Here is a 27,891-nt window from a genome sequence, read left to right on the forward strand (position 1 = left end):
AATTATTTTTTTAATGTATTTTTTAAAAGATTTTATTTATTTATTCATGAGAGACACAAAAAGAGAGGCAGAGACACAGGCAGGGGGAGAAGCAGGCTCATGCAGGGAACCCGATGCGGGACTCGATCCCGGGACTCCAGGATCATGCCCTGGGCTGAAGGCAGGCGCCAAACCTCTGAGCCACCCAAGGATCCCAGATCGGGGGAATTAGAACCTACATTTTTGACAAGATCTCTGGTAGTTTGCACACACATGAAAACCACAGAATTCGTCATCTCTGGCTCCTCTTTGCTGCTCTCACCTTTCTCTCCCTTTCCTTTGCCCTGTGTCTTATACGTCCTTGCTTAACATGGAATCAAAAAGACCATCCCCAGCTGACCAGTCAGGTGCTGCTGCGATGTTTTGTATTGTCCAAAGATTGGTCTCCTGAGCCCGTTAATCATGATGGAGTAACCCACAGATGGCTCAGAATGAGCCCCAAAGACCACTGGATCCCATCCACTGCTCTAAGGTCATTCTTTACACTGCATGGTTTACGTGAATCACATAAAGTGTGATCAGACCCCAGGAAAATAGGCATGCTTGCGCTCATCTCAAGGGAAAGTTGTGACTTTGCAGCCTGAACCCCGACCTTCCGACCCCAACTCCGGTGCCCTGTCCCCCTCACACCACACCTCCTCCAGGACAGTCATCAGTAAGAGCCAAGGAGGCTGGCTCTGCATTAAGGAATGTTGAGAAATGCAGCTGGAGAAATGAATGCCTTTAGGACTTACATCCACTCAGAGCCTCATAGCTCACAGGGTGACTTCAAATAGCAACCACTCTTTTATTTGATCCTCAAAAGCAACGAAGCCACAACTGACCCCATACTCTGCCCTTGCCTTCCAAGGCTTGCTATGGGAACATCCTCCAAGGTTAAGTGTCCCCAGTCCTGTACCTGCTGCCCCCTCCCCTCACAGCCTTAGAACATTGGGACAATGGGACAGAACTCTTAAAACTGGGCTGTTCTGGCTTTGGGGGGTGGAGTCAAGGTGGAGTCACAGTGTCTGTGGATTGCATGACCAGCTCACCAAGGGAAGTGTGCGAAGTGGGCAGCATGTCTGAGCAGTGAGTGAGAAGCAGGGCTGAAGCCCCCAGGGCCGGGAGAACAAAGGACAAAGTGCCTCCCTGGTCCTGTCAGGCTGGGGCAGGGGAGGGGCAGAAGGGATGCTGGGGCAGCCCTGGCTAAGCCCCAGACGTCCACACAGCTGCTAGTCTAGCCTGTGGTACGCTTGCCATCTTCAGTCTTTCCTTGGACTTCTTATTCCAGAATCAGTCTTCTCCACACTCACACCTCACCCCTACTTCCCACTGAGCATTCTAGACTACTGTAGCATCCCTGGGCTGCACCCTCTCCCTGGAGGACCGATTGTGGACTCCAAGAGGCCCTTTCCTCACAGGGAGCCCTAAAAGGCCATGCCCATCCTTCATCCTCCTTGCTAATCTGTGGATGCCCTCCTCCCAGTGATCCCAATCTCCCTTAGCCTACAGCTCTGGAACCCCAGGTTCACGGTCCTCGGAAGGCTCAGCAGTCCCCCACCCTTCCAGGCTGAGGCTCCAATCACCCCAGGCCTCTACCCACCCCCCTACCCCCCCGCAGAGCTTACCAACGCCTCTGGGATTCCTCCCACGTGACCCTGCAAGAGCTGCTGGACCAAGAGCTGCCCCTGCTCGAACCGGTGCCCAACAGGGAGCGCCAGTCCTTCCATTACAGGCTGTCGTCGCTCTACCTGTACTACCTGGGGCTGCTGCGCCGGTTCGACACCCTCTACGACCAGATGGTGCACCCGCAAAAGCGGAGGCTGCTGCGGCGCCTGCTGGATGGCGTGGCGGGCCGCGTGCTGGAGCTCAAGGACGACCTGGTGCGCACCGACATGAGCGAATACCACTGCCTGGACCACGTGCTGCAGGACCTCAAGCTTACCCCGGTAGGAGCCCCACCCACCCCCGCCCTGCACCGCCCACTCCAGCGGGGGGCGGAGCGAGGTGGTGGCCTTTACCTCCCTCCACCCAACACTAACACGGAGCCACGCCTCCAGCACCTGGGGCAGGAGGGCCAGAGAAGCTGGAGCTGGTCTCGGCCTCCCAAGGGCAGCCCTGGCCTTGGGACCTCTGCCAGGGATGGGGGACCCGGCAGATCAGGGGATGGATGGGGTTTGATTTGGGAGAAGGGTTTCAGGAAGAGGAGGTGGGAACAAGTAGTTGAAGGAGTGGCCCAGGAGTCAGGCTGGAGGCCCCCAGGGGCTGGGAATACCCACCAACCACAGGGCATTGGTGAAGACAGTCCCCTAGAGGTTTGCTTCATAAAGTGTGGTTCTAGGACCAGCAACACCAGGACCACCTAGGACTTTCTTAGAAACGCAGACTCTCTGGACCACAGCTCCAACCCAGGAATCTGCTTCTGCATTTTAACAAGCCCCTCCGTGATGCGAATGCCCTGGTCAGCTCCAAAACAGAGCTTCTGCACAGGCCTCCAGCCTGCCCCAAGGGCATGGTTCACTGCTCCACATCTGAAGCAGTCTCCAGGTGTCCAGACCAGCTGCATCAAACTCAGCTATGAACTTGAATAAACAAACTAACAAAAACAAATTCTCCAGGCCCCGCCATTCTGGGAAGCACCTAGGAGTCTGCATTTTAAGAGCTCTCCAGTTGATTCTGATGCAGGGTCAGGATCAGAACCACTGCCCATTACATATCATGATCCTCCAAAATTCAACTCCTGTTACATGGTGGGGTAGGGGAATAGAGGGATGATCTTAGGGGGAATCTGCCAATAACCCATAAATCTCCCACCCCAGGGCTCTAGGATGAAGGAAAGAGCATCACCAGGGTCTGTGTGAGAGCTGAGAAATCAGCCAAATGGCTTGGATCTTGAGTCCTGACCCCCTTTTCCCATATTGCCCCAAAGGCAGACCTGGAGGTTCCAATCCCCAAATACTTCCTGCTGGAGCAGTCCACCATTTTGAAGGAGCGAGGGCTGATGCTGGCAGAGATCCTGTCCAGAATGGGACCAGTGACCTCCGAGACGGTAAGTCAAGGAGACACCCTCCCAGATTCCTCTCATACACCCCTCCCAGAACAGAGATGCCATCTTCCAGGACACAGAGAGGACTTGCCCTCCCCTACACCCACCTTAGGGGGCCCTTTGGGTAATCCCTAGCCTGCTTCAAGGATGGTCTCATACTCCTTGAAACTTTTGACACCACGATAGAGGACAGGACTTGGGCATGTAGATGCCCTAGGAGGACCACGTACCTAGCATGTCCTTTGGTGGATGGTCTCTCAGCGGCTAGCCTGGAAACAAGCCCTCTTTCATCTTCTGCCCCTTTGTCCCTGCTGTGGCCAGAGTTTTCCAGAAATGCACCGGACCACGGCCATAATCCTGCTGCAAAGGGCTGAGCGGGCCAGGCAAGGCCGGCTCCGAGCCACCTTCATGCGAGAGATTCGGAAAGAGGAGGAGCGGGATCGGAAGATTCGAGAGGAAGGTTGGCACAGGTTCAGTCAGGACCAAGCAGCTATCATCATACAGAAGGTAACCCCCCAGCACCCAGGAGGAAGGTAAGGGTTGAGTCACCTCTTCCAGGAAGACTGCCTAGCTCAGCAATTGAGGACAGAGGGGAAGGTGCTTGGATTCTGTTGCCCCATAACTAGATCCTAAACTGGGGGCCTAATCAGTTAATAACCCTGTGTCTTGCTTATTTATTATTTATTCTACATCTCTATCCCCAAAAGGACTTGAAGTGGGATATCATAAAAGCCCCAGAAACAGAAGCAGCATTAAAATTAGGGGAGAAAGATCCATAATAAGGTTGCAGAACAGAGTAGATGATCATTCTAAAAACTCATAAGACTGTTAAAGATGAGTCACTAAAACGGAGTCTGAGAGTCCTGGCAGCTGCAGTAAAAGGAATCATGATGAATGGAACAGAGTTTGAGAACTGATGTGATCCAGATGTCCTCAAGGTCTGTGCCAGCTGGGTCACCCTTTACCATAGAAATAGCGTAATCACATCCCTCCCCGCCCCCACCACTGCAGAAAACCCAACCCCATCCCTAGGTTTCCCTGTGCCTTCTTACCATCCGGGTGGTCACACCTCTCCTCTGCTCTGGACGGCCATTCCGTACCTCTTCTCGGCCCTTGCTATGCACCCATGTGTGGGTATGTGGCCTCTCTCATCTCTGAGTCCTGCTGACACAGGCCTACTCTGTTGGGTGGTGGTTGTCACCTTAAGGAGACTGGAAGGGCCTTCGGAAAATTCTAATGCAGAAAGGGAACCCTTTGCTCCTGCAGCATCATAGCTTCTGAGGTCCACTGCCCTGCCCTGTTGCAGGACATCTCTTTGCCACCTTTTCCTTCCAGAAGCAGGCCTAGGACTGATCTTTTAGTCTCTCCCAGCTTCTTTCTCCAGCCTCAATGCTTCTGGAACTGTTTGCTAGCCCGAGGGAGGAAACTTAGAACTCCTTTCCACCAAAGCCCAAAAGCAAACCAAACAATTAACAAACTGCGTCTCAAGAAGGATAGATTTTTAGATTTCTAACAGTACAGAGAGCATGCAATCTGAGTCCCCTGCATCTGGGTGACTGTACCAATGTCAGACTGGCCCACGGATGAGGAGGAGGCCCTGCCCACAGGGCCTGCTATAAAGCAAGCCCTTCCAGAAGGAAAGTCAGCCCCAAAGAGAGAGCCCCACTTCTCCCCTAAAAGCCAGAGCAGGTTCTTTTGTCCCTGTTGCCAGACATCGAGAATGTGGAAACACAGCAGACACAGAGACTGCACACTGAGGCTCTGTGATGGAAGAGAACCCACAGGGCCAGGCCCTGGCACTGCCTCCCCCTCCCCCTGCCCATGCCCCACTCCTACCACCACCCCACTAGTACTGGGCTGTCCATGGGGGCTGAGAGCGGCTGGAGGCCTGGGAGAAGAGCGCTGCACAGGAAGTCAGGAAACCTGGCCCTGTCTCAGCCCTGCCCTAATGGGCTCTTAGACCTGAGAGAGGCCATGTCCTATCTCCAGCCTTGGTTTCCTTGGGTCGAAAAGGTAGAATTTATCAGGGGAGCTCCAAGGTCCTTATAGCACCCATATGTATGTGCCCGGGTGGGGTGGGGGGGAGGGAATCAGGTGTGTATTCCAAATGCTGTGGGGATTCTGAGAAGTGAGAGTGGGAGTGCTTCTTGGAGAAGGTGGTATTTGAACTCTGAAAAGATACATCAGATTAGAGGGTGAGGATGGGAAGGAAGGAATTCCTAGGGGCCTGGAGGGAGCAAAGCCTTGGAGCTGTACCGTATGGGTGCCTACCCGGGAGCAAAGCCTTGGAGCTGTACCGTATGGGTGCCTACCCACCCCACTGTGTTCTAGGATGCTCCTGCTCAGGAAGCCACTTGCCCACGAACTGCCATGGGAGGTATCCCCCTCAGCACTCCTCCCCCGCTTCCCACCCCAAAGGTCCCCTGGCCAGGCCTTTCCTTGCAAGTGGTGGGTGCTTCTCCCTGGGGCTGATCCCATGGACCGCATCCCTGCAGAAATGCAGTGTGGGGAGTGCCTGGGCCCACGTGTTTCCCCAGGTGTGGAAGGGTTACTTGCAGAGGAAGCGTACTCAGCACGATCGGTGGACAGAGATGGAGTCATTGGCATGGTAAGGTCCCCTGCCTGGCCCCAGGCAGGGCTCAGGGTGGGCTAGTGCATGGGGTCTCCATCCCTCTTTTTTGTCCTTGTACCCCCACCTCAGAGTGACACCCTGTACAGCCCCTCACTGCCAATGCCTCCCTCCACTCAGGATTGTGCTTGGTGCAGGTGGAGGGGCTCAGGCCAGGGAACCTTGGTTAAGAGATCCTTCAGGATTTGAGAAGGAGAGGGAAGGACCAGAAAGCTACCACCAAGCCCCGTCCCTTTCTACCCTCTCTAAAACCCTCAGAAGGATCTTACATGTGGGGCGGGATGCAGGATAGTAGCACAGAGCCTCCTGGACCTCATGTTCATGCCCTGGGCTGGAAGGAGAGGCTGAGAGCGTGTGCCTAGCAGAGGAAGGAGGCCACAAGGCTAGTAGGAACTGCCACCCCCTTGCAGGGCTCTTACAACCTCTGGGAGAACCCTGGGGCCAAGGTGGGATGGGGGCATATCCCTTTCACAGCAGTGTTTCAGGCCACAGTCTCCGCACTTGCTCTGAGGGGCCCAGATTGGCTTCTCCTCCGCTATGCTGGGCATAGGGCTAAGTTTTACCTGTGAGCATGGGTGCCGGCAGGGGAGTGTGCGGGGTAAGAGGGAATCTCCAGCACATGTGCAGGTGGGGTGATCCCACTGAATGACATCCATCCCTACCTCTCTGATGGATCTTACATCTGGCTAGTCTCTGCCAACTTAGCGAAAGGAAGCCATGGTGGGGTCCATCCATCCATCCTTCCATCCATCCACCCATCCGTCAGTCTACCCATCCATCCATCCTTCCATCCATCCATCCATCTATCTACATATCCACCCATCTAACCATCCATCCACCCACCCATCTACCCATCCACCTATCCATCTAACCATCTAACCATCTAACCATCTAACCATCTAACCATCTAACCATCTAACCATCTAACCATCCATCCATCCACCCATCTATATACCTATCCATCCATCCATCCATTCCATCCATCCATCCACCCATCTATATACCTATCCATCCATCCATCCATCATCCATCCATCCATCCTTCCATCCATCCACCCATCCACCTATCCATCTAACCATCTAACCATCTAACCATCCATCCACGCAACCATCTATCTACCCATCCATCCATCCACTCATCCATCCATCCATCCTTCCATCCATCCATCCATCCATCCTTCCATCCATCCACCCATCTATATACCTATCCATCCATCATCCATCCATCCATCCTTCCATCCATCCATCCTTCCATCCATCCATCCTTCCATCCATCCATCCATCTATCCATCCACCCATCCGTCAGTCTACCCATCCATCCATCCATCCTTCCATCCATCCACCCACCCATCTACCCATCCACCTATCCATCTAACCATCTAACCATCTAACCATCTAACCATCTAACCATCTAACCATCTAACCATCTAACCATCTAACCATCTAACCATCTAACCATCTAACCATCTAACCATCCATCCACCCATCTATATACCTATCCATCCATCCATCCATCCTTCCATCCATCCACCCATCCGTCAGTCTACCCATCCATCCACTCATCCATCCACCGTCTACCCATCCATCCATCCATCCTTCCATCCATCCATCCTTCCATCCATCCATCCATCCATCCATCCATCCATCCACCCATCCGTCAGTCTACCCATCCATCCATCCACCCATCCGTCAGTCTACCCATCCATCCATCCATCCACCCATCCGTCATCTCTCTATCCACTCCCATCCCGTTCACTCACTGCTTACATACCTAACTTAAACCTGGAGCCCTCAACCTATAGGACCATCTCTGCCCATGACTTCTCATTTCCCCTGATGGAAGAGAAATGCCAAAGCTAGATGGGGAAAGCATCCACGAGTGCCCCCTGAGGAGCCTCTCCTTTCTAATTTGTAATTCTCTGTTCCTTCCCTCTTGTCCTCCATCCCCATAGTCCTTTTTCTTTCTTCATCCTTCCCTCTATTTAACTATCCATCCATTCACCCACTCTTCTACCCATCCATCCACCTACCCATCCACCCACCAGTCCATCCACTCATCCATCCACCGTCTACCCATCCATCCATCTACCTATCTACCTATCCACCCATCTAACCATCCATCCACCCATCTATATACCTATCCATCCATCCATCCATCCATCCATCCATCCATCCATCCATCGACCCATCCACCTATTCATCTAACCATCTAACCATCCATCCACGCAACCATCTATCTACCCATCCATCCATCCACCCATCCGTCAGTCTACCCATCCATCCATCTATCTACATATCCACCCATCTAACCATCCATCCACCCATCTATATACCTATCCATCCATCCATCCATCTATCCATCCACCCATCCATTGACCCATCCACCTATCCATCTAACCATCTAACCATCTAACCATCCATCCACGCAACCATCTATCTACCCATCCATCCATCCACCCATCCGTCCGTCTACCCATCCATCCATCTATCTACATATCCACCCGTCTAACCATCCGTCCACTCACCCATCTATCTACCCATCCATCCACTCATCCATCCATCCATCCATCCATCCATCCATCCATCCACCCATCCACCTATCCATCTAACCATCTAACCATCCACCCACCCAACCATCTATCTATCCATCCATCCATCCATCCATCCATCCACCCATCCATCCATCCATCCATCCACTCATCCATCCATCCATCCATCCACCCACCCATCTACCCATCCACCTATCCATCCATCCATCCATCCATCCATCCATCCATCCTTCCATCCATCCACCCGTTCATCTCTCTGACCATTTTATGTTTACTTAGTGCCTTTACTGGTCGGTTCCCTGATTATCCAGATGAATCTTTAGGTGGATCCTATCTGATCTTTGCAGACAAGACTCCAGAACAGGTACCCTATAGTGGGCACAGGAGACTTTTTGTGGTAGGTGGGGGTCTAAGGTTATAGACAATAGTTAGTGTAAACTGAGGGTGGCAGTGGGATTGGGGGGGAAAGATCAGCTCAGTGGAAGCAGATGTGGCTGGAGGAAATATATATAGCTAGCAAGCCTGCTGGGGAGGGAAGTGCCTGTGTCTGGAGAAGACTTCTGCCAGGGAGAGAAAGCATGTCTGGTGAGATTCTTTGTGGCCCCAAACCCCCACGGGCCAAGAAAGAGCAGCAGCTCTGATCAAAACACTTCATTCTTCCTGGACCCCTGTGAGGTATCTGGACCTCGCTAGTGACCCTAGTCTACCCCCATCTCGGGCCTGGCTTCTTTTGCTCCTGTAGAATCCCACTGGTCTTCTCTGAAATGTCTTCCATCATTGGTCACAGGTAAAAATGGACCTGGAGGTGCAGGCCCAGGAGAGCAAAAAAAAGAACCAAGAGAAAAATAAGGAAAAAGAAAATGAGAAAAAAGAGAGGAAACAGAAGAAAGAGAAGGGTAGGAAGAGGGTAAGACACCTCCTGGATATGTGGACCAAGTGGGCAGGGGGACAGAGTCTGAGGAGATTCTGGGTGGGAGGCTGGTCTGAGAAGAATAAGGGTCAGAGACCATGGGAGGGGGTCAAGATCAAAGGATATTTCTATTCTAGGAAGCAGACACAATGCTGAAAACATGGCCATCCAAATTTATACCTGTGATTAATGCCGGACATGAAGAGTACATAAGTAAGAGGGGAGGGGGTTGGGGAAGAGTGTCCAGGACTTGTGAGGGCCTTTGGGTGACCCTTGGTCCTGGGGAAAGGGGAGCATGCTATGTGTCTCATGAGTTGGTAGTGTGGGTGTGTGGATGTGTAGGCCGAGGGAGTGTGGAGTGTGATTCCCTGGGTGGGAGGAGTTATGCCTTTGATCCGAATCCTGTACTAACAGGCCTTGGGATCAGGCCTCTGGGGTCTGGGTAGAAGCAGCGCCAGTCAGCCCTGTGAGGATGGAGGTACCAGCCTGGCTCAGATTCCTGGCCAAGTGTGTGTGAGTGTGTATTTGTGAGCTTATGCATGCACGTTTGTGTGTGTGTGTGTGTGTGTGTGTGTGTGTGTGTGTGTGAGAGAGAGAGAGAGAGAGTGTGTGTGTGTCCTGGGACTCTGAACTTCATTCCCCAGTCTGTCTGTCCATGGTTAGATATGTGGAAGAACCAGCATGAGAGTATACACCCGACTCAGAGTTTTGACCCCGAGGCACTCAGGGTGGAGAAGAGGAAGGAACTAGAGGAGGAGATCCGGATACAGGTGAGCAGCTGCCTCAGGGCCTCCCTGCAGCCCTCCTCCCTCCTCTCCCCCAGCGTGGGCCTCTGCTGCTTCCCCTCATCCTCCCTCCCATCCTCAGGCCCCTGGCCTGCCCCCTCCTCTGTAGCTGCCTCCACGCTGCCTTTTCTAGCTCCATCTCCATCCATCTCCATCCCCATCCTCCTCTGTGGCTCTCTGGTCCCTCTCTCCCTGGGGTGCAGACAGGCTCTGAGCCCGAGCAGTCACACCCACCATCATGCCCATCAGCTCTTAAGGACCTCCTGCTATGTATGTGGCTGCAGGGCATACCTTGGAAATATTGGATCATGTGACCTTTCCAGCACCCTGAGGTGGGTGCCCTGATTTTCCCGACATGAGAAAACAGGCTGACATGTTACGCAACTGCTCACATCACACAGAAACAAAAGGGTGGGTCTGGGGCTTGAACCGAAAGTCAACTGAGTCCATCCTGGAGCCTATCCCTTCCTTGGTGCCAGGTGGGGCAAGGGTGAGCAGGATCTGGAATGGGAACTGGGTGTGGACCGGTGCAGGGGCAGGGGTGAGGGGAGAAATGCAAAGCTTCAGGTTCTGGAAGTGTCTAGGAAGGTTGTCTGTGGACACCCGTACTGCCTTCTCTGGGCTAGTCTCGCTCTTCTCTGAGGTTGCTCTCCTCCTGTCCACCCCTGCCCCAGTCCTCACCCCTCCACCTGTCCTCTCCAGCCCCTGGCTGCCCTACCACACTCCCTGCGTCCCCCCAGGTTGATGAACTGATGCGTCAAGAGCTGAAGAACCTGCAACTGGCTGTGGACAGGGAGGAGGGGAAACCCTTGAAGCCTCTGAAGGCAAGATGAGGGGCTAAGGCGGGGACAGGAAGGGGCACACAGTGGGGGAGACGAGGAACAGAGGACAACTGCCCGATTGCCCATATGCTTGTTTCCGACCAGAAAAAGGCTGGGAAGAAAACTGGGAAGAAGAAGAAGGAAAAAGATCTGACCCCAGACAGGTAGCAGACCTTCTACCTTTTTCATGGGTGGTGGAGCAAGCCCCAGCCTGGGAAAGATCCGACTTCCTTTCCTGGTTCTATTGCTGTGTGACCTGGAGACAGTCCCCTAGACTCTCTGACTCCCTATCCTCGTTAACAAGTGTCCTCTCTGCCATACTCACAAGATAGCTGTGAGGACCAAATAGAAGCTTGAGAAAGTGCTTTGAGAGTGATGATGCAGAGTAAGATGTGTAAGGATTGTCCTCAATGCTCCCTCCTTCCTGTTTTTCCCTCCAGCCTTTTGCCTTAATCAACTCTGTCCCTACCAGAGCCATCTCTCCCTGGGCTTTACACTGGGCTGTTGAGGAACTTGTCAGTGGTCCCTGTCCACTCACTTGACCAAAGACATCAAGCACATTGGTGCCAGCTGCTTTCATGCCATCCCTTCCAGGAGTGTGTACATCTTAAGTGTGATTTCTAGGGAGAGGGTGCTATGTCGCCCAAATGACTGGGCTTCCGGTGGTGGAACTTTGGGCCGTGAGCAGACTGATGGAGGGAGTGTGGCAGAGGGTGCTGGTCCTTACACCCCCCTCATCCCACAGAGCACCTGCTGTGGGCACACTGCCTTCTGGGCCAGTGGGTTGGTGCTGCACCTTCTAATGTTGGCTGTCCAGCGGTACTAATGATATTTTTTACCTCAAGATGTGGAGCAGGAGGGCCCCTTCCACCTTCTCCTCAAGCCTGTAGCACCATGCCACTCATCTCTATCTCCACTACTCTTCGTCCTTGGGGCCCCCTCTGTGTCGTCCTCTGCAGGTCCGTGGAGTCTCTGCTTGAAGAGCTCGTTGTCTTTGGCTTTCTAAGGAAGAGCGAGACGGTGACCTTAAAAGACTACATTGGTGAGAGGCCTCCCCAGCACCTGCTGTCCCAGGCCGAGGAGTGGTGTCCTGGGCATGGGCCTCCCATGGCTGGCTACTACCCTCTGCAGTGAGCCTTTTCTGTAAGGGGCTCTGGCCCTGCCCCAGGGGATGCCACTCAGCAGGTGGCTACCTGTCCCCCCCACCCCGCAGGTGACTTCCTCTATCTCGGATCCACTCTGAACTTGGCAAAAAAGTTGCCTATGCCTTCCCTGTTTGACATACGACAGAATGTGGCCCTGTATGGAGTCCTTCGGCTTGGTGAGATGCCCTGGGGAGCGGGAAGAGCCAACAATAGCAGGTGGCTCTCGGGAGAGCCTGGGTATATGTCAGGGTGGCTGAGGTGGGCATGTCCCCTCCTGCCGTGGAACCATGCTGGACTCCTCCTGCCTTCCTCAAGTCCTGTTGGAGGTCACACCCAGGTTGTGGTCACACCTCTGAAGTCATTTGACCCCTTAACCTACCAAGGAGTCCACCTTTCCGGCCCCTAGCCCAACCCCAAGTGATATCCTATAGTCTGTCCCATTTCCAGAAGACTAAGACCTTCCAGAGATAGAAAGAGATGGTGCAGAAAACAGAAAGGGGTTTGGAAGGGGGTAGAAGGCTCCCTCCCGACCCTGCAGGTAGCTCTTCCTAATTGTACCTGGGCAGCCGTAGGAAGTCCTTTTGGCTGCCTAGCTCAGCGTGCTTGCCTTGGGGAGAGCTCAGACACTGCAGCCAGGATCTGAACCTCATCCCACCCAGCCCCGGGCCTTTGGCCTCACCTTCCACAGAGACTCCTACCCCAGCCCCCTCCTGGCCTATTGCCTGCCTCTGGCCCTTGTTTCCTCTCTCTCAGGCTCCCCAGATATACACGCCATGGCTCCCCTCATCCGCTCCATCCTCCTGGTGGGCCCTTCTGGCATGGGGAAGAAGATGTTGGTCAAGGCCGTGTGCACAGAAACTGGTGCCAACCTGTTTGACCTGTCACCCAGCAACCTGCAGGGCAAATATCCTGGCAAGATGGGGGTGCAGATGATAGTGCATATGGTCTTTAAGGTCTGGCTCCCCCAACTCTGGCATTTCTAGTTCTCAGGCCGACCACAGAGCAGGGAGGGCTTTATGCTTAGGAGGCACCCCCGTCTGCCTATTTGGTGTGACTGCAGGAGCTGGCGAGGTCTCCCTACCAACACCTGCTAGGAGCTTGTGGATTCTGGAAGCCCTAGTGATGGAGGTCGAAGGGGGCTCTGGGGAGCAGAGGAGGTTATTTCATGGTAGAGATGAGGCTTCCCCCCAGGGAGGATGGGGACTTGGTCACGTGGAGGTGTGATGGAGGTGCCGCAGGCTGACAGGTGGGGTGGAAAGGGGGTACAGAGCTCCAGGGCCTGCCCTTGGGCCAGACACAGAGGCAACCCATGCCCAGACATCAGGGCTTTCTTCTCTGACCTGTCCAGGTGGCTCGACTCTTACAGCCCTCTGTGATCTGGATTGGGAATGCCGAGAAGAATTTCTATAAGAGGGTCCCCAAAGAAGAGAAGGAGGTGCGGGGGCCTGGGTAGCGGCATGACCCAGGAGCGAGGCTAGCAGTCCTGGGCTTGTTGAAGTCAACTCCAAACCTCACCCACCATGTGGCCTTGGACAAGTTCCCTGTCTTCCTACTGCCTTTTCCTTGTGCTTAAAGAAGGACTGGCCTCTCCCTGGCCAACTCCTAGTGTCCACTCAAGGCTGAGTGTGGGCATGTGCTCTGAGAAGCTCATCTGAGTCACCATGTCTCTCCCCACCAATCCTCCCTCCCCAGAGTAGATGGACCCAAAGCGAATAAAGAAGGATCTCACCAAGGCCCTGCGACTGCTGAGCCCAGGAGACCGTGTGATGCTGATAGGGACGACTGACCAGCCACAGCTGGCGGAGATGAAAGGGCTGTGCCAGACCTACGAGCGAATCCTCTTCATGCCACGGCCTGACTATGCTTCTCGGTTTGGTGAGGCCCTGTGACATGAGGATAGGCCTGACAAGGGACCCGGGAACCACCCTTTTTTCCATCCTCACTGCTGCTGGGAGAACTTGCCTCCATGGCAAAGAAGGGCAGCTAGACGAGCAGCCCGGTGGCCTGGGTCCAGGCCTGGCTTCATGGACACGGGCAGGCCACGGAAGACCTCAGTCTCATTTCCTCGTGTTAAGTGGAGAGGATGATTCTCACCTTCCTGGGAGGGGAGGCACTGATGGACACAGAGCTCCTTTCAGATATAGGCAGAGACACCCACCACTGCTCCCTGCCCTGTGTCCTCCCCCAATGCCTACAGTGCTCTGGAGGCAGATGATAGAGACCCAGGGAGTCCAGGTGACCCAGAACCTAGACATCAGTGCCCTGGCCAAGGTGTCCGATGGCTACACACCCGGGCACATTCTCCAAGCCATCCACTCAGTGCTGACCGAGCGGCGGGTCCTACAGTTGTCCAAGCAGCCCCTGGTGGCCTCAGAGTTCCTGGGCCATCTGGCCAAGCTGGAGCCAATGTACAGGGAGGAGGAGGAGTCCCTGAAGGTGAAGCTTTGGGGGTGGCGGCCGTCGGGAAGCCAGGCAGGAGGGTAATGGTCCAGCACTAACCAGGGAGCCAGCCCTCTGGAGTCCCAGGCCCACAGTCCCCCTTAGACTGCTCCCTCTGCTCCCCGATGGAGTTCAGCTGGGAAGGGAAGAGACCTCACAGGGAAGGGCCTGTGGGCAGGACCAGCTCACCTGGTTTCTAGGGCAGGAGCCTGAAAGTGCTGCCTGTGTATTAAGGGCCCTTGGGTGGTTGGTCCTAGCACCAGCTGACACCCACATTCCCTACCTCGGCCAGTGACCACCAGTGCCCCACGACTGGCAGGATGGCCACAGGAGCCCTGGAGAGAGGGCTTGCCCCCAACAATGGCCGACCCCATGGCCTGGAACACTTGGTGGGGAACAAGGGAAACCAGGGCTCCAGCAGGATGCCTGAGCCCCTGAAGAGAGGAGGAAAGGGGAGGGCAAGGTCAGGAGGCAGAACCCGGGGCTAGAGCCTATGCCTTTACCCCTTTCCTCCCCCGCCACCAGGACTGGTACTTCAAGACGCCACTGGGCAAGAGGAAGGTAAAATTCATCAAGGACCAGGATGTTGAGGAAGCCAAACTGGCAAAGGAGAGGAAGAAAAGGAAGTGATAGTTGAGGCCAGAGTGCCCGAGCTCGGCAGCAGGACCGGGCTGCGCCCCGCAGGTGGAGGGCTGGGGCAGAGGTATAAACGGCCACGCAGCTCAAGAAGCAGCTCTCTCTGTGCATCTCTGTGCTTTCCACCCCGGCTCTGTGCCCCCTGCTGGTGCCCAGCCTCCCTCTCCCACCTGTCTTCACCCACTCACAGCCTTCTCCCTGGGGCCTGCTGATCTGTGTCCCCTGACCCCACCTGTGCCTTCATCTCCGGTCATCTCCCGTTCTGGCTTCCCAACTCTCTTCCTCCTTGGGATTTTTAAGAGAGAAAAATAAGAAAAGGAGGATAGCAGGAAAAAGAGAAGGGAGAAGGAAGGTCTACAGTAGTCTGGAAAAAGCAAGTTTGGAAGTCAGCAAACCCTGGTGAGAGCCCCACCTTGGTACTATCACCCTGTGTGACCTGGCACAGACCATTCCTGTCTCCGGGCCTCAGTTTCCTTACCCGTATAGCAAGGAGAGTTGGACTAGCCACTCTTTGAGGTCCCTGGTACTCTAGGGTTTGGTTATTCTTACAGAAGTGTGTCGGGGTGGGGGGTGAGGACTCTTCGGGAGCAGCAGGGTGAGGTAGAGGAAGGTTCTAGGGAGAGTGTGGTGGGTGGCCAGAACAAGGGCCCTTGGCAGAGGACCTGCCTTCTCTGAGTGGTCTCCACATCTTGCTGAAACACCCCCTGCCCCCCACCTTGCCTGCCCAGGCTCTGCTCTCCTTCCTCTGACCCAGAGCCTGTTCCTTAGGGGACAGATGGGACACAGCCTCCTGCCCCTGAGTGGAAGTTCGTCTGTGTGTCGAACAGACGATCCCCAGAGGGCTGGGTTTTAAGTTCTCTTTCTATTTTCCTGTTTATCTCCCCAAATGAAAGTAGTCTCCTTGGGGATCCCTAGGTGGCTCAGCGGTTTGGCGCCTGTCTTTGGCCCAGGGCATGATCCTGGGGTCCCGGGATAGAGTCCCATGTCAGGCTCCCGGCGTGGAGCCTGCTTCTCCCTCTGCCTGTGTGTGTGTGTGTGTCTCTCTCTGTGTCTATCATAAATAAATAAATAAATAAATAAATAAATAAATAAATAAATAAATCTAAAAAAAAATAAAAGAAAGTAGTCTCCTTATCCTAATGTGCCTGAATAGGCAGAACCATTTCCTCCTTCTCATTCCCCAACTGAGACCCCTCTAAATTTGGCAGGGAGAGATGGGAGATGGGAGGAGAGGCACCTAGGGGGGAGCGGCACCTAAGGTGGGCATGGGGGGTTGGCACCCACGGTGGGCATGGGGATGTCACCATCCAGAGTGGACACTGGGTACTTCTATTGCTGCCTGTGGGCTGAGCCCTCTATCCCCCAGGCAGAAGCCCATCTTCTAGAGAACACCTGGAAGGAATGCCTCATGGAATGGGACATTCTCTATTTGTCACCATGTGAACCCTTTCCTTGGGTTTGGGAGGGGGAAGGTGCAGAGCTAACCAGTGACATTTGGGAAGGTGGCAAAAACTGCGTGACACCCCTAGGCCCTCCCCCTGGGGTCAGAGCCCAGGCCACTGGAGGCTCGCTGGGTGGAGCATGTGATAGACAACAAAGAGGATGAACTGGCAGCTCGAAAGTCCCCAACTCCACCCCCAGCCCCACCCCCACCCCTACTCTAGTGCCAGATCTGCAACAAGTTGTCACACGTTGGGCAAATCACTTCCCACATGGGCTCCATGTTCCTTTATCTGAGCATTGCAGGTTGGCTACCATGACCTGGGGGATCCCTTTCAATCTTGAGAGCCATCAGCTCCAGGGTGAACTCGGGCAGGGTTGGAGGGCTCCATCCTTACTCTATTCTCTGGCTCCTCCCTATCGCCTACCCCAGCTGAGGTCTCCTTTCCTGGGACTGACAGCTAGGACAGCCAGGACTATTTATGGTGTGGCCTGTGTGTGCCCCCTGCCCCTCCCACACAAGGCCTCTGCCTGGCTCCCGCCCAGTGCCTGCCTGGCCAGTCGGCTAGTGGCACACCCTGAGTCCTGCTTCTTTGGCTCCCTCTCTCCCAGAAACTGGCTATGCCTGGGAGAAGGAGCTCCCCTCCCTGCTGGGGACACCATCTGGGGTACCTTCCTTCGGCCCCCTCCTGCCGGGTCTGGGGGGCCCAGGCCTGCCCAGCCCGGGAGCCGGCTCGGCGGTCGCCACTACTGTGCCGTGACATGGCCCTGCAGAATGCCCTGTACACGGGAGACCTGGCGAGGTTGCAGGAGCTCTTTCCCCCGCACAGCACGGCTGACCTGCTGCTGGAGTCCCGGGCCACCGAACCTCGCTGGAGCAGCCATGAGAGGGGTGAGGGACTGGGGAGGGGGTGGAGGGCTAGGAGCCAGGGGCCTGGGCTGACCCTATCAGGCACAGAGATACCAAGTACTTGAGGAAAGGAGAAGCCCCTGGCTACTTCTCCTCTACCCAGAGGCTTGCCTAAGCCTTGGCCCAGGAGTGAAGTCATGTGGAGCCCAGAATAGCTTCTGCTGAACTGCGTGGCTGGGTCAGGCTCGGCTCAGGGACACAGAGACCCTCTCCGTCTGTCCCCATTTCCCTCCTCCTCTCCCTCTCTCTGCCTCTGACCTCCTGCCGCTCCTTCCCCCACTGCTCTCCCCACATGCTCATACTCTGTCCTCATGAGCTGGTCCCCAGAAGAGTGCAGGGGGCAGGGAGAACCCTCCAATGACAGACACGCCCTCTGTGCCAGGCTGGTGGAGAAGCCCAACAGAGGGTCTGCAGAGCACCCAGAGTCTGGTCCGGGACCCATCGTCACCCGGACAGCCTCGGGACCTGCCCTGGCCTTCTGGCAGGCCGTGTTGGCCGGGGACGTGGGCTCTGTTTCCCGCATCCTCACGGACTCCAGCACCGGCCTGGCTCCGGATTCCATCTTTGATACCAGCGACCCAGAGCGATGGAGGGATTTCCGCTTCAACATCCGTGCTCTGAGTACGGGTCGGGGGGCCTAGGGGTGGGTGGGGGTCTGAGTGGGATTGGGGAGGCCAGGGACGGAGCTCTGGGCTCCCTCTTCCCAGCCTCTGCCCACCTCCTCGGTCGCCTGGGTGTTCTGCACCTCCCGCCAGGGTCTGAAGCCCACGTCCCCTCTCTCCCTAGGACTCTGGTCTCTGACGTACGAGGAGGAGCTGACCACCCCACTGCACGTGGCAGCTAGCCGGGGCCACACGGAAGTCCTGCAGCTGCTGCTAAGGCGGCGGGCAAGGCCTGACAGTGCCCCTGGGGGCCGCACCGCCCTGCACGAAGCCTGTGCTGCGGGCCATGCGGCCTGCGTCCACGTGCTGCTGGTGGCTGGAGCCGACCCCAACATCCCCGACCAGGACGGAAAACTCCCCTTGCACCTCTGCCAGGGGGCCGGCACCCTTGAGTGAGTGACCCCTCAGCCCAGCCCCCTTTCTACTCTTAGGGGAGAAAGAGATGATGACCTCAGGGAGGGTGAGGGAGCATGTTAGGGGTCAGAATGCTTGGTGGGCTGGGATGGAGGAGCCAGGGCTCGGTAGGGAGTCAGGATGTGATTAGTCCCCAAACCACCCTACCATTGGCCCTAGATCTTTGGAATGGCTTGTAACAGGGCAGTTTCTGCTTCCCCAGGGGTGTGAGAGGACCGGTGCAGGGACTCGGCCATATAGCCTGTGTTGGGGAAGTTGTCTGGATCCATTATGGGGGAGATGGTACACTATAAAGTCTTAATTTTTCTTATCTTTATCCTATGCTCCAGGCCCTGTGATAAGCACAGTAGTAACTGAGGCATGATCCTGTCCTCAAGGAGCTGACTATTCAGGAGTGATCCAGATAGTCTGTAAAGGAGAGCAGCCCCCAGTTAGGGCATGTATTGATCCCTGTGGGCAAGTCTGACATTTCCCTATTGGCAGGGTTCCTTCCGAGAAATGGGCCAAGAGACCCAGTTCCACTAGCTAAACTTACAAGAAACTGACAGATAAATGCATGTTTCGATATATTATTTAGTGTAGGAGAAATTCCTTTACTATGACCCAAATAATTATGCCCTATGTGTAGGGAACCGTGGGGGACAAGTCCTCACTCAATTTTTTGATGAGCGTAGAATCCTGGCAAAGGGAGCCTTGTACATACGGTAGAGGCCCTTTCTCTACTGACTATACACCCAACAAATTTCACATCTTGCTTCTGAATGGTGCCAAATTTTTATTCCTTTCATGAACCTTCTCCCTCCCGTCAACCTCATCATCTCTCAGCAGACTCCATTGACTTATTATGGTCGAAGATGTATTCTATACCAGTGTATCCCAATAGAAATACTATGTGAGCCACATATGTAATTTAAAATTTCCTAGTATCATTATCAAAAAAAGAAGAAGAAGAAGCAGAAGAAGAAGAAGTACCTGACTGTTTCAGTCTAGTAGAGCACGTGACCATTGATCTCGGGGTTGTGAGTTTGATCCCCACATTGGTATAGAGATTACTTAAATATAAATATAAAATCTTTTTAAAAAATACAGAAAAAAATATATGAAATTAATTTTTTTAATTGTGCTAAAATACATATAACATAAAAGTTACCATCTTGACCATTTCTAAGTGCACAGTTTAGTGGCACTAAGTGGGTTTATGTTGTCAGGCACTCATCACCACTATCCTTCTCATGAACATTTTTAATCTTCTAAAACTGAAATTCTGGGGACACCTGGGTGGTTCAGTAGTTAAGCGTCTGCCTTCAGCTTACGGAGTGATCCTGGGGTCCTGGGATAGAGTCCTGCATCGGACTCCCTGCCTGGAGCCTGCTTCTCCCTCTGCCTCTCTCTCTCTGTGTCTCCCATGAATAAATAAATAAAATATTTAAAGAAAATTTTTAAAAAACTGAAATTCTGTCCCTACTGAACAGTAGTTTTCTCATTCCTCTCTTCCTCCAGCCTGTGACAGCCACCATTCTTCTGGTTTCTAGAATTTGACTATTATAAGTACCCCATATGAGTGGAATCACAGGACATCTGTCCTTCTGTGATGGCTTCTTTCACGCAGCACGATGTCCTCAGGGTTCATCCATGTTGGAGCAGGTGTCAGGATGTCCTCCCTTATTCAGGTTGAATAAGATCCCATTGTATGTAGATGCTACATTTTATCTATTCACCTGCTGATGAACACTTCAATTGCTTTTACATTTAGGTGATTGTGAATACTGCTGCTCTGAACATGGGTGTACAAATATCTGTGAAATGGGTGCAATTAATTTTAATAATATATTTAACATAGTATATCCAAAATGTTGTGACTTCTGCATGTAATCAATATAAAGAACTAATGAGATATTGTACATTGTCTTTTTGTACCAAATCTTCAAAATTGGATGTGTATTTTACACTCACAGCATGTCTCAATGAGGCATAGTCATAATACAAGTGCTCAATAGTTGTGTGTGGCTGGTGGCTAACGTATTTGACAACACAACTCTATAATACCACAGTGTTTAGTTCTGGCCTCATGGAGACCTCACCCAGTGAGAATCATTCTTTCCTTTCCTGAGTAAACAGAAGTATTTTTTTTAAATACTTAGAATCTTAAATTCTAAGATTTTATCAATTTATTTGAAAGAGACAGAGAGAATGAGTGAGAGCACTACCAAGGGGAGGTGCAGAGGGAGAGGGAGAAGCAGACTTCCTGCTGAACAGGGAGCCTGACATGGGGCTCGATCCCAGGACTCTGGGATCATGACCTGAGCTGAAGGCAGATGCTTAACTGACTGAGCCCACCAGGTGCCCCAAAATTATAGAATTTAAATATATAGAAAGGGGGGGAAGGATAATACAAATGGACTCCCATGGTCCATTACCACCCACTCCCCCTGCCAGATGCTGCTATCATGACCTTTCCAGGCAATGTCTTATGTGTTGCTCACAACTTCATTAGGTCTAGGTATTAGCTATTATCCCCATTCTATGGATGAACACACTAGCTCCAAGAGCCTAAGTTCCCTTAGCCTTGAATTTCAGTGTACACATTCCTTTTTTCTTAAGATTTTATTTATTTATTTGAGAGAGAGAGAGAGAACAAGCACATAGGCTGGAGTGGGAGCAGAGGGAGAGAGAGAAGCAGACTCCCCACTGAGCAGGGTGCCTGATGCAGGGCTTATCCTAGGATCCTGAGATCATGACCTGAGCCCAAGCAGATACTTAACTGACAGCCCCCCAGGCACCCCCAGAGTACACATTATTATAGGCACACATAACCTTCTGTGAAGGCTGTCTTAGAGCAAATCTGGCTGGCCAATTTTGGTTTTGTTATTCTTTCTCCCATGCCCCATCCGCACCCCCTGCCAGGCCCCATGTCCCCCTTCCTCCACCAGCCCCAGCATGCACAGCACTACATCTGCCCTGCTGTCCCTTAGGCCAGAATGCCAGCCCCTTCCCTTACTAGCTGTGTGAACGTGGGCCAGGTCTTCACATCCTCAGGGCTCAGTTTCCCCTGGGAACCTGGGATGAAAGAAGCCAGTTCATGCCAAGCCCTTGGAAGGGCACCTGTTTTAACTGCATGAGGGATGCATGTAACTTTCATGCCCATGAAGAGTTAGTGCATGACTCCTGCAGATAGTATGTGGCTGGAGGAAAAGGCATGCTGACCCTGCAGGGCCCAGCTGGGACGACTAGTGACCCACAGGATAGAAGGGGAGGGGCAGACAGAAGCAGGGGCCATCAAAGAAGTCCCCCAGGTTTGCTCTGCTTGGACCAGTAGGAGTGCAGGGGCCTATCTCCCTCCTCCTCCACCATCTCGCCCTCGCCAGGTGCGCAGAACTGCTCCTGAGGTTTGGGGCGAAAGTGGATGGTCGGTCTGAGGAGGAGGAGGAGACCCCTTTGCATGTGGCTGCCCGGCTGGGCCACGTGGAGCTGGCAGGCCTGCTTCTGAGACGGGGGGCCTGCCCTAATGCCCGCAATGCCGAAGGCTGGACCCCACTGCTGGCCGCCTGTGACATCCGCTGCACGTCCCCCACCGATGCTGAGGCCACCACCGCTCGCTGCGTCCAGCTGTGCCATCTGTTGCTCTCGGCCGGAGCCGATGCTGATGCTGCTGACCAGGACAAGCGGCGGCCCCTGCACCTGGCCTGTCGCCGCGGCCACGCAGCCGTCGTGGAGCTGCTCCTGTCCTGCGGCGTCAGCGCCAACACCATGGACTATGGGGGCCACACAGCCCTTCACTGTGCTCTGCAGGGCCCACCTGCGGCCCTGGCCCAGAGCCCAGAGCACACAGTGCGAGCCCTGCTCAACCATGGTGCTGTCCGCGTCTGGCCTGGGGCCCTCCCCAAGGTAGGGGGCTGGGGCTGGAGGGAGGGCCGTGAAGGTGAGGGAATGGGGAGAGACCTGTTCCCAGGTCTCAGGTTTCTCAGACCTGTTCCCACTTGCTCTAGATGCAGCCTCTAACACTTAAGCACGAGCCAGTTCTTCATCTTGCATTCTTCGAGTAAGCAAAGCCCAACAGGGGGCAAAGGCAAGGACATAAACCAGCAGGAGGTGTGTGTGTGTGTGTGTGTGTGTGTGTGTGTGCATACATGTGCTCACACCCGCATATACATGTGGGTGCATACGTACATATACATGTGAATGTTCACACACGTGTGTGCACGTGTGATGATGATGGACTGAAGGCACACATGCATATACACGTGGGTGCATACACGCATATACATGCGAGTGTGCATGCACACATATGTGATGGTGGTGGGCTGAGTGCATACATGCATATAGACACATTTGCATACATGTTTACATGTGTGTGTGCACATGTGTGATGAAGGTGGACGGAGGGCAGGAGGTCAGATTATCATGCATCTGAAAAGATAGGAGCCAGGACTGATGTGGGCATCAGAGAGTTGTTTCTTCATCAGGCAAGCGAGCTGATGAAAGAAGCATGCAGGCAGCTCAGCCTGGCAGTGGGATCCGTTCAGTGAGACACTCTGTGCATGGGAGAGGCTTCCAGAGCAGAGCCAGGAGCCTGGGTCATGAGGTTCAAACCCTCCTGAACTTTTGCAGACAGATATGGTCCTTGTTTTGGGGAGCTTAGCAGGACATGCATCACCCAGACCAGCAGCTGCTATCCTGGCACCAGAGAGAAAGCCTTTCACTGTCAATTTCCTGCCTGTATCTTATTTTGTTAACATAAAATACTCCCCAGTAGGTTCAACCTGGAGATCTGTGCTACTTAGGCCCTGGCAGGGGGCCCTGTCTCATACCTCCTTGTATCTAGAGGGGGCCATATACTGTCACAGAGGATTCTGGGACTGGGGTGGGGACCCCTGTTCTCTGAGGAGCTGGGTCAGAATGGATACAGGGTAGCAGGCTGTGAGCAGGCCCCCTACCCCATTTCCAGCTTGAACTGTCCAGCCCTACCAGCTCCTGGACACTCCTCTCCTGCCTTTCCCCTTCACTCACAAACCTAGAAGCATCTATCTAGATTCCTAAGCAAGACCAAATAATTAAACAGCCCGAGAGTTCGGCAGATTGGTCTCCCCTTTGGGAAAATACAAGAAAATCAACAATTAACACTAATTAATCTCCTATTAACACCAGATAATTAGGAGACAAGCAATCCCCCTGTAATCTGACGGTGGCTCTGACAGCTAATGATTTCCCCTTCAGGGAGGGGTGGGAGGAGGAGGCGGAGCAGCAGACAGATTTCCTGATACCTGGTTACCCATTCCCCCAGCCCTGATCTGCCCTGCCTTAGGGACCAAGGGGGCTGGCACAACCAAATGCCCCATTCCTCCCTTCATTTGAGTGCCGTATCCCAGGTGATCGAAAAGTTCAGGAAGGAGTCTACCTCTGTCTCCTACAATCTGCAACTGCTCCACACTTGGCTGAGGTGCCTGTGTCCCTGCAAGGAGTCATCTATGATCACTGCCAGCCTCAGCCAGCTCTCCAGGAGCCACTGGGTGCTCAGGAAACCTGGAGCGAGGGTCTGGCTTTGATGCTTGTTCCTGTGACGAATAGGCAAGTCACTGGAACTCTTTGAATGCATGTTCCTTGCATGTAATACAGTCTCGGCCTACCAGTCTCTACCTAGTGATAAAAAGCTCTAGGAGCCCCGTGGGTAACAGTAGGAACAAGCACAGCCCTGAGCACCACCCGACAGTATTCTATGGTGTGTCAGCTGCTTCATGGATGCCTTCAGTTCTCCCAACAAACTCTGATGTAAGTGGCTGACCAAGAGTGCAGGCTCTGGAGCCTGGCACCCTACCCATGTGACCCTTGGCAAGTTGCTTAATCTCTCTGGGCCTCAGTTTTCTCATCCATAAAACAGGGACAGAAGAGTGTGCCTGCTTCATAGGGTTAGTATGAGAACTGAGCTCATATGTATAAAGCCCGCTAGGGCCTAACGTGGAGTTAGTGCTCAACACCTGTTAGCTCCTGGTTTTCTTGGTTAAATAATGTGTGGGAAGGCTGCTGGGCATTATGCCAATGTAAGGAGAGAGAGATGTAGGTTGAACAGCCTCAGGGGGCTTCCTGGAGGGGCTAGGACTGGGGATGGGCAGGGCTTGGAGATGGAGGAGGAAGGCACAGGTATTTCAGGCAGAGAGCTGTGGCAGGAATCAGCATGGCCTAGAAGGTACAGAGAGACCCCCGCCTGAACAGCAGACAGGGGTAGCAGGGCAGGGAAGAGCAGGACAATCAGATGGGACCAGCCTGTTCTTTCCTAGATCTAAGGAGGAGGAGTAAGTCAGAGACCCACTCTGGGCAGACGGGATGGGGCAGCTCTAGTGAGCACTGCTGAGATGCAGGTCAAGAGGCAGAGGGCTCCAGGTGTGTGAGATACTTTCTCCAGGGGCCCCTGCTCCCACTACTCAGCAGCACTCAGTGCATGCAGCACCCTAGCCTGCCAGGTAGGGGGGTCTCCTTGTAGGCAGGGGTTTTAAAGCCCCTAATGCTGCATGCAAGTGTGTGTGCGGGGAGAGGAGTGTCATGTACAGGAATGCTGCCGGAGAGATAGTACTTAGCTGTTTTCAGATTTTACAAAGGGTTTGTGGCTACTGCCTATAGCTTGAGACACAGTAAGAGATGGAATGGATAAAGCACAAATCTGCTTCTAGCTAGTACATGCAGACTCGGGTGAGTATGATGGCAACTGCGTGTGTCCAGGCCGGGTGTGGCTGTCTTTCTTTCCATGTGGACAGTCTCTGGCATGGGCTGCTCTCCCAGCATGGCTCACCCTACACTGCACCAGGTCATCTCCTCAGAGAGGCTTTCCTTGACCACTCATCTAGGACAGTACCCTCCCGACACTGAAGTCCCCAAATCTACTTATTTTTCTATTTTATTTTATTTTATTTTTTTAATAAATTAATTTTTTATTGGTGTTCAATTTACCAACATACAGAATAACACCCAGTGCTCATCCCATCAAGTGTCCCCCTCAGTGCCCGTCACCCACTCACCCCCACCCCCCACCCTCCTCCCCTCTTCCACCACCCCTAGTTCGTTTCCCAGAGTTAGGAGTCTTTATGTTCTGTCTCCCTTTGTGATATTTCCCACACTACTTATTTTTCATTGTAACAGCTTAACTGTAAGTGGTTATTTATGCGTTGATTGTTTTTTCCCACTGAAATAGAAGTTCCCAGCTGACAAAGACCTATCATCCCCATTGCTGGGTTCCCGGTGTTTGACCCATAGTGGCCCTCAGTAAACATTTACTAAATGATGAAATGAAAGAATGAATCTGGCTCCACCTTGATCCCACCACCACTCTTTCATCAGGCCTCTGCTGGCCTCATCCCTTCTCTCTGAATCCCCGCCCTAATGACCTCATTTTAACTTGATCACAACGGCAAAGATCCTATTTCTAAATAGGTCATATTTATATGTACTGGGGATTAGAACTTCAATGTATTTTTACAGAGGGGACACAATTCACTCCACGGCAGCTGTTCTGTCAATGTCTGGTCACCTTGTGTGGACTGGCTAAGCACCTGCAGTGGGTGGTAACCCCAGAAACACTGACACCTCTCTGCCTTCTCCAGGTACTGGAGCGCTGGTGCACATCTCCGAGGACTATCGAGGTCCTGATGAACACCTACAGTATCATGCAGCTTCCTGAGGAGGCCATGGCCCTGGTGCCTCTTGAAACTCTGCAGGTCAGATTCCTGACCACAGGAATCTGTGGTCAGGAATTCAGAGACCCTGAACACACACTCACTCAGCCTGGCCCCAAGGGACTCCCACCACCTACAGGGAAGCTCTGTCAGTTCCCCTACCCTGCCCCAGAGAAACTACCCAGAGACCCGCTCATGTTCCAGAAGAAAACACACAGAATGAACACCCCAAACACCACTTCTAGAGGCTCCTATAGACACCTGCTGGACACCAGCCTCCCCGCTTTAGGAGGAGAGGGTGCCATTTGTCCAAGGCTGCCCTGCTGAGTCCCTTATTCTGTCTCCAGAAGCACCACCGTTTCTATTCCTCCCTCTTCGCCTTGGTGAGACAGCCCAGATCACTGCAGCATCTGAGCCGCTGTGCACTCCGTGCTCACCTGGCAGCCTGCCTGCCCCACGCTCTGCCCCGCCTTCCCCTGCCACCCCGCCTGCTCCGCTACCTGCAGCTGGATTTTGAGGACGTGCTCTACTAGGTGAGTCCTGGGCTCTATGGGCAGCCCCAACCATTTAGAGGGATGAGTAGGAGGCAAGAGAAGAGTTGGGGGCAGGGCTTTGGCCAGAACCAGCCAGCCAGCCTCCTGGACCATGGGACCTCTCTGAATCCACACCTCTTTCCAGGTGTCCACTGCCTCTTGAGAGACCTGAAAGCAGATGCCCCAAGGGGCTCCAGTCTGCTTCTCACAGCACCCCGAACCCAGGACTGTGTCAAAATTATTTGCATCAAGGTGGTCCTGTCAGCAGGAGGTCCAAATCCACAGGCAGATGTGGGTGCTGCCACTCCCATCAGGGAGAGAGGCAGATGGACTACGCAGCCGGGTGATGTCTAATGGCGAAACAGCTGGGACTCATGGCAAGTGACGCACTTCTCTTGGTCATCTCCTGAGGCACCCCTTCAGCCCATCCAAAGCCTATATGAGCATTAAAAATCTTCAGGCCTGTGTTGTTTGGTGCTGTCTCCAGCAGGCCCTCCTCTGAGCTGGTCACCCAGAGGGCTCAGGATGGGCAGACTTATGGCCCCTCCCTGGATCTGCCCCATGGTGACAGCTGTGTCATCTTCCTCCTTTGGCATCTACTAACTATGGAGTGGTCCCAGGCTGACTTGCCCTGCTGGTTCATGACATGGCACAAGGGCCACCAGATGAGATAGTGTCAGGACGCTGGCCAGAGGATGGGTAGGCAAGAGCTGCTTGGGAATGAGGCAGTGTGGACGGTGGGACAGGATGGGAGAGGCAGCCTTGGGGTAGGGAGGTGAGGTGAAGAGCAAGGCGGCCAGCCAGAAGGTGGGGTGCAGGTGTTGGCCATCAGGTTCAAGTGAGAGTGGAAGATTCAGGCTGGGAAAAAAACAAACAGCTCCAGCTACTGCCTGTCCTGTAGGTCGGGGAACACCAGACACCCACATGGTTCCTGCCTCTCTTGGATTTACCTTTGTGGCAGCAGGAGCTGAGCTGGGATTTATATGGGGGGGGGGGGGGGCGGCGTGTCCCAGCTCTGCCATTAAATTGTGGAACTAAATCTCTTCCCCTCTCTGGGCTCAAGCTGCTCGCATCTGTAAGACAAGAAAGGAGAGAGTCCCCCTGACGGTCTTTGCGGTGCCAGGATTTAAAGACCCCGCAGGTGGCCATCGGGGCGGTCTGCCTGAAGCCTACCGCTGACCCAGAGCAGCCAATTGAGTGCCCTGTGATCCGTGACGTCAAGGGTCGCCGGACAGGATTCCTGGGGCCCCAGAGTGCGCATGCGCTGGGGTTCACAACTTTCCCGCCAACTTCG

At 53.8% G+C, this 27,891-nt stretch overlaps 2 protein-coding genes across 3 annotated transcripts; both read left to right on the forward strand.

The window, feature by feature from the left end:
- The first annotated feature begins 1,096 nt into the window (after positions 1–1,096).
- On the forward strand, positions 1,097–14,971 carry IQCA1L (IQ motif containing with AAA domain 1 like). The gene is made up of 17 exons (XM_041751049.1): positions 1,097–1,107; positions 1,640–1,967; positions 2,948–3,067; positions 3,386–3,597; positions 8,521–8,605; positions 9,029–9,148; positions 9,289–9,364; positions 9,815–9,921; positions 10,677–10,760; positions 10,863–10,921; positions 11,717–11,799; positions 11,971–12,078; positions 12,656–12,855; positions 13,251–13,337; positions 13,600–13,777; positions 14,100–14,338; positions 14,867–14,971. Exons 1-17 carry the CDS (start codon positions 1,097–1,099, stop codon positions 14,969–14,971), a joined length of 2,202 nt encoding a protein of 733 aa, XP_041606983.1.
- A 2,029-nt stretch (positions 14,972–17,000) lies between these two features.
- ASB10 (ankyrin repeat and SOCS box containing 10) lies at positions 17,001–27,062 on the forward strand. Of its 2 annotated transcripts, none has more exons than XM_041753557.1 (6): positions 17,001–17,309; positions 18,114–18,381; positions 21,769–22,288; positions 25,993–26,106; positions 26,412–26,597; positions 26,743–27,062. In XM_041753557.1, exons 1-5 carry the CDS (start codon positions 17,039–17,041, stop codon positions 26,595–26,597), a joined length of 1,359 nt encoding a protein of 452 aa, XP_041609491.1. In that variant the 5' UTR covers positions 17,001–17,038; the 3' UTR covers positions 26,743–27,062. The 2 variants fall into 2 exon arrangements, with proteins under 2 accessions (XP_041609491.1, XP_041609490.1); XM_041753556.1 differs by lacking the exon at positions 17,001–17,309 and adding an exon at positions 17,504–17,948.
- Positions 27,063–27,891: the final 829 nt, after the last annotated feature.

This window comes from Vulpes lagopus, chromosome 4, assembly GCF_018345385.1.
Source record: "Vulpes lagopus strain Blue_001 chromosome 4, ASM1834538v1, whole genome shotgun sequence".
NCBI lineage: Eukaryota > Metazoa > Chordata > Mammalia > Carnivora > Canidae > Vulpes > Vulpes lagopus.

Excerpts from the sequence above, each read along its gene's own strand:
- ASB10 (XM_041753556.1), top strand. The coding sequence starts at position 17,639 with ATGAGCTGGTCCCCAGAAGAGTGCAGGGGGCAGGGAGAACCCTCCAAT. Across the intron at positions 18,382-21,768 it reads CAGGGGGCCGGCACCCTTGA|GTGCGCAGAACTGCTCCTGA; the intron begins GTGAGTGACCCC and ends CGCCCTCGCCAG. Across the intron at positions 26,107-26,411 it reads TGCCTCTTGAAACTCTGCAG|AAGCACCACCGTTTCTATTC; the intron begins GTCAGATTCCTG and ends TTCTGTCTCCAG.
- IQCA1L (XM_041751049.1), top strand. Across the intron at positions 8,606-9,028 it reads CAGACAAGACTCCAGAACAG|GTAAAAATGGACCTGGAGGT; the intron begins GTACCCTATAGT and ends CATTGGTCACAG. Across the intron at positions 13,778-14,099 it reads TGACTATGCTTCTCGGTTTG|TGCTCTGGAGGCAGATGATA; the intron begins GTGAGGCCCTGT and ends CAATGCCTACAG.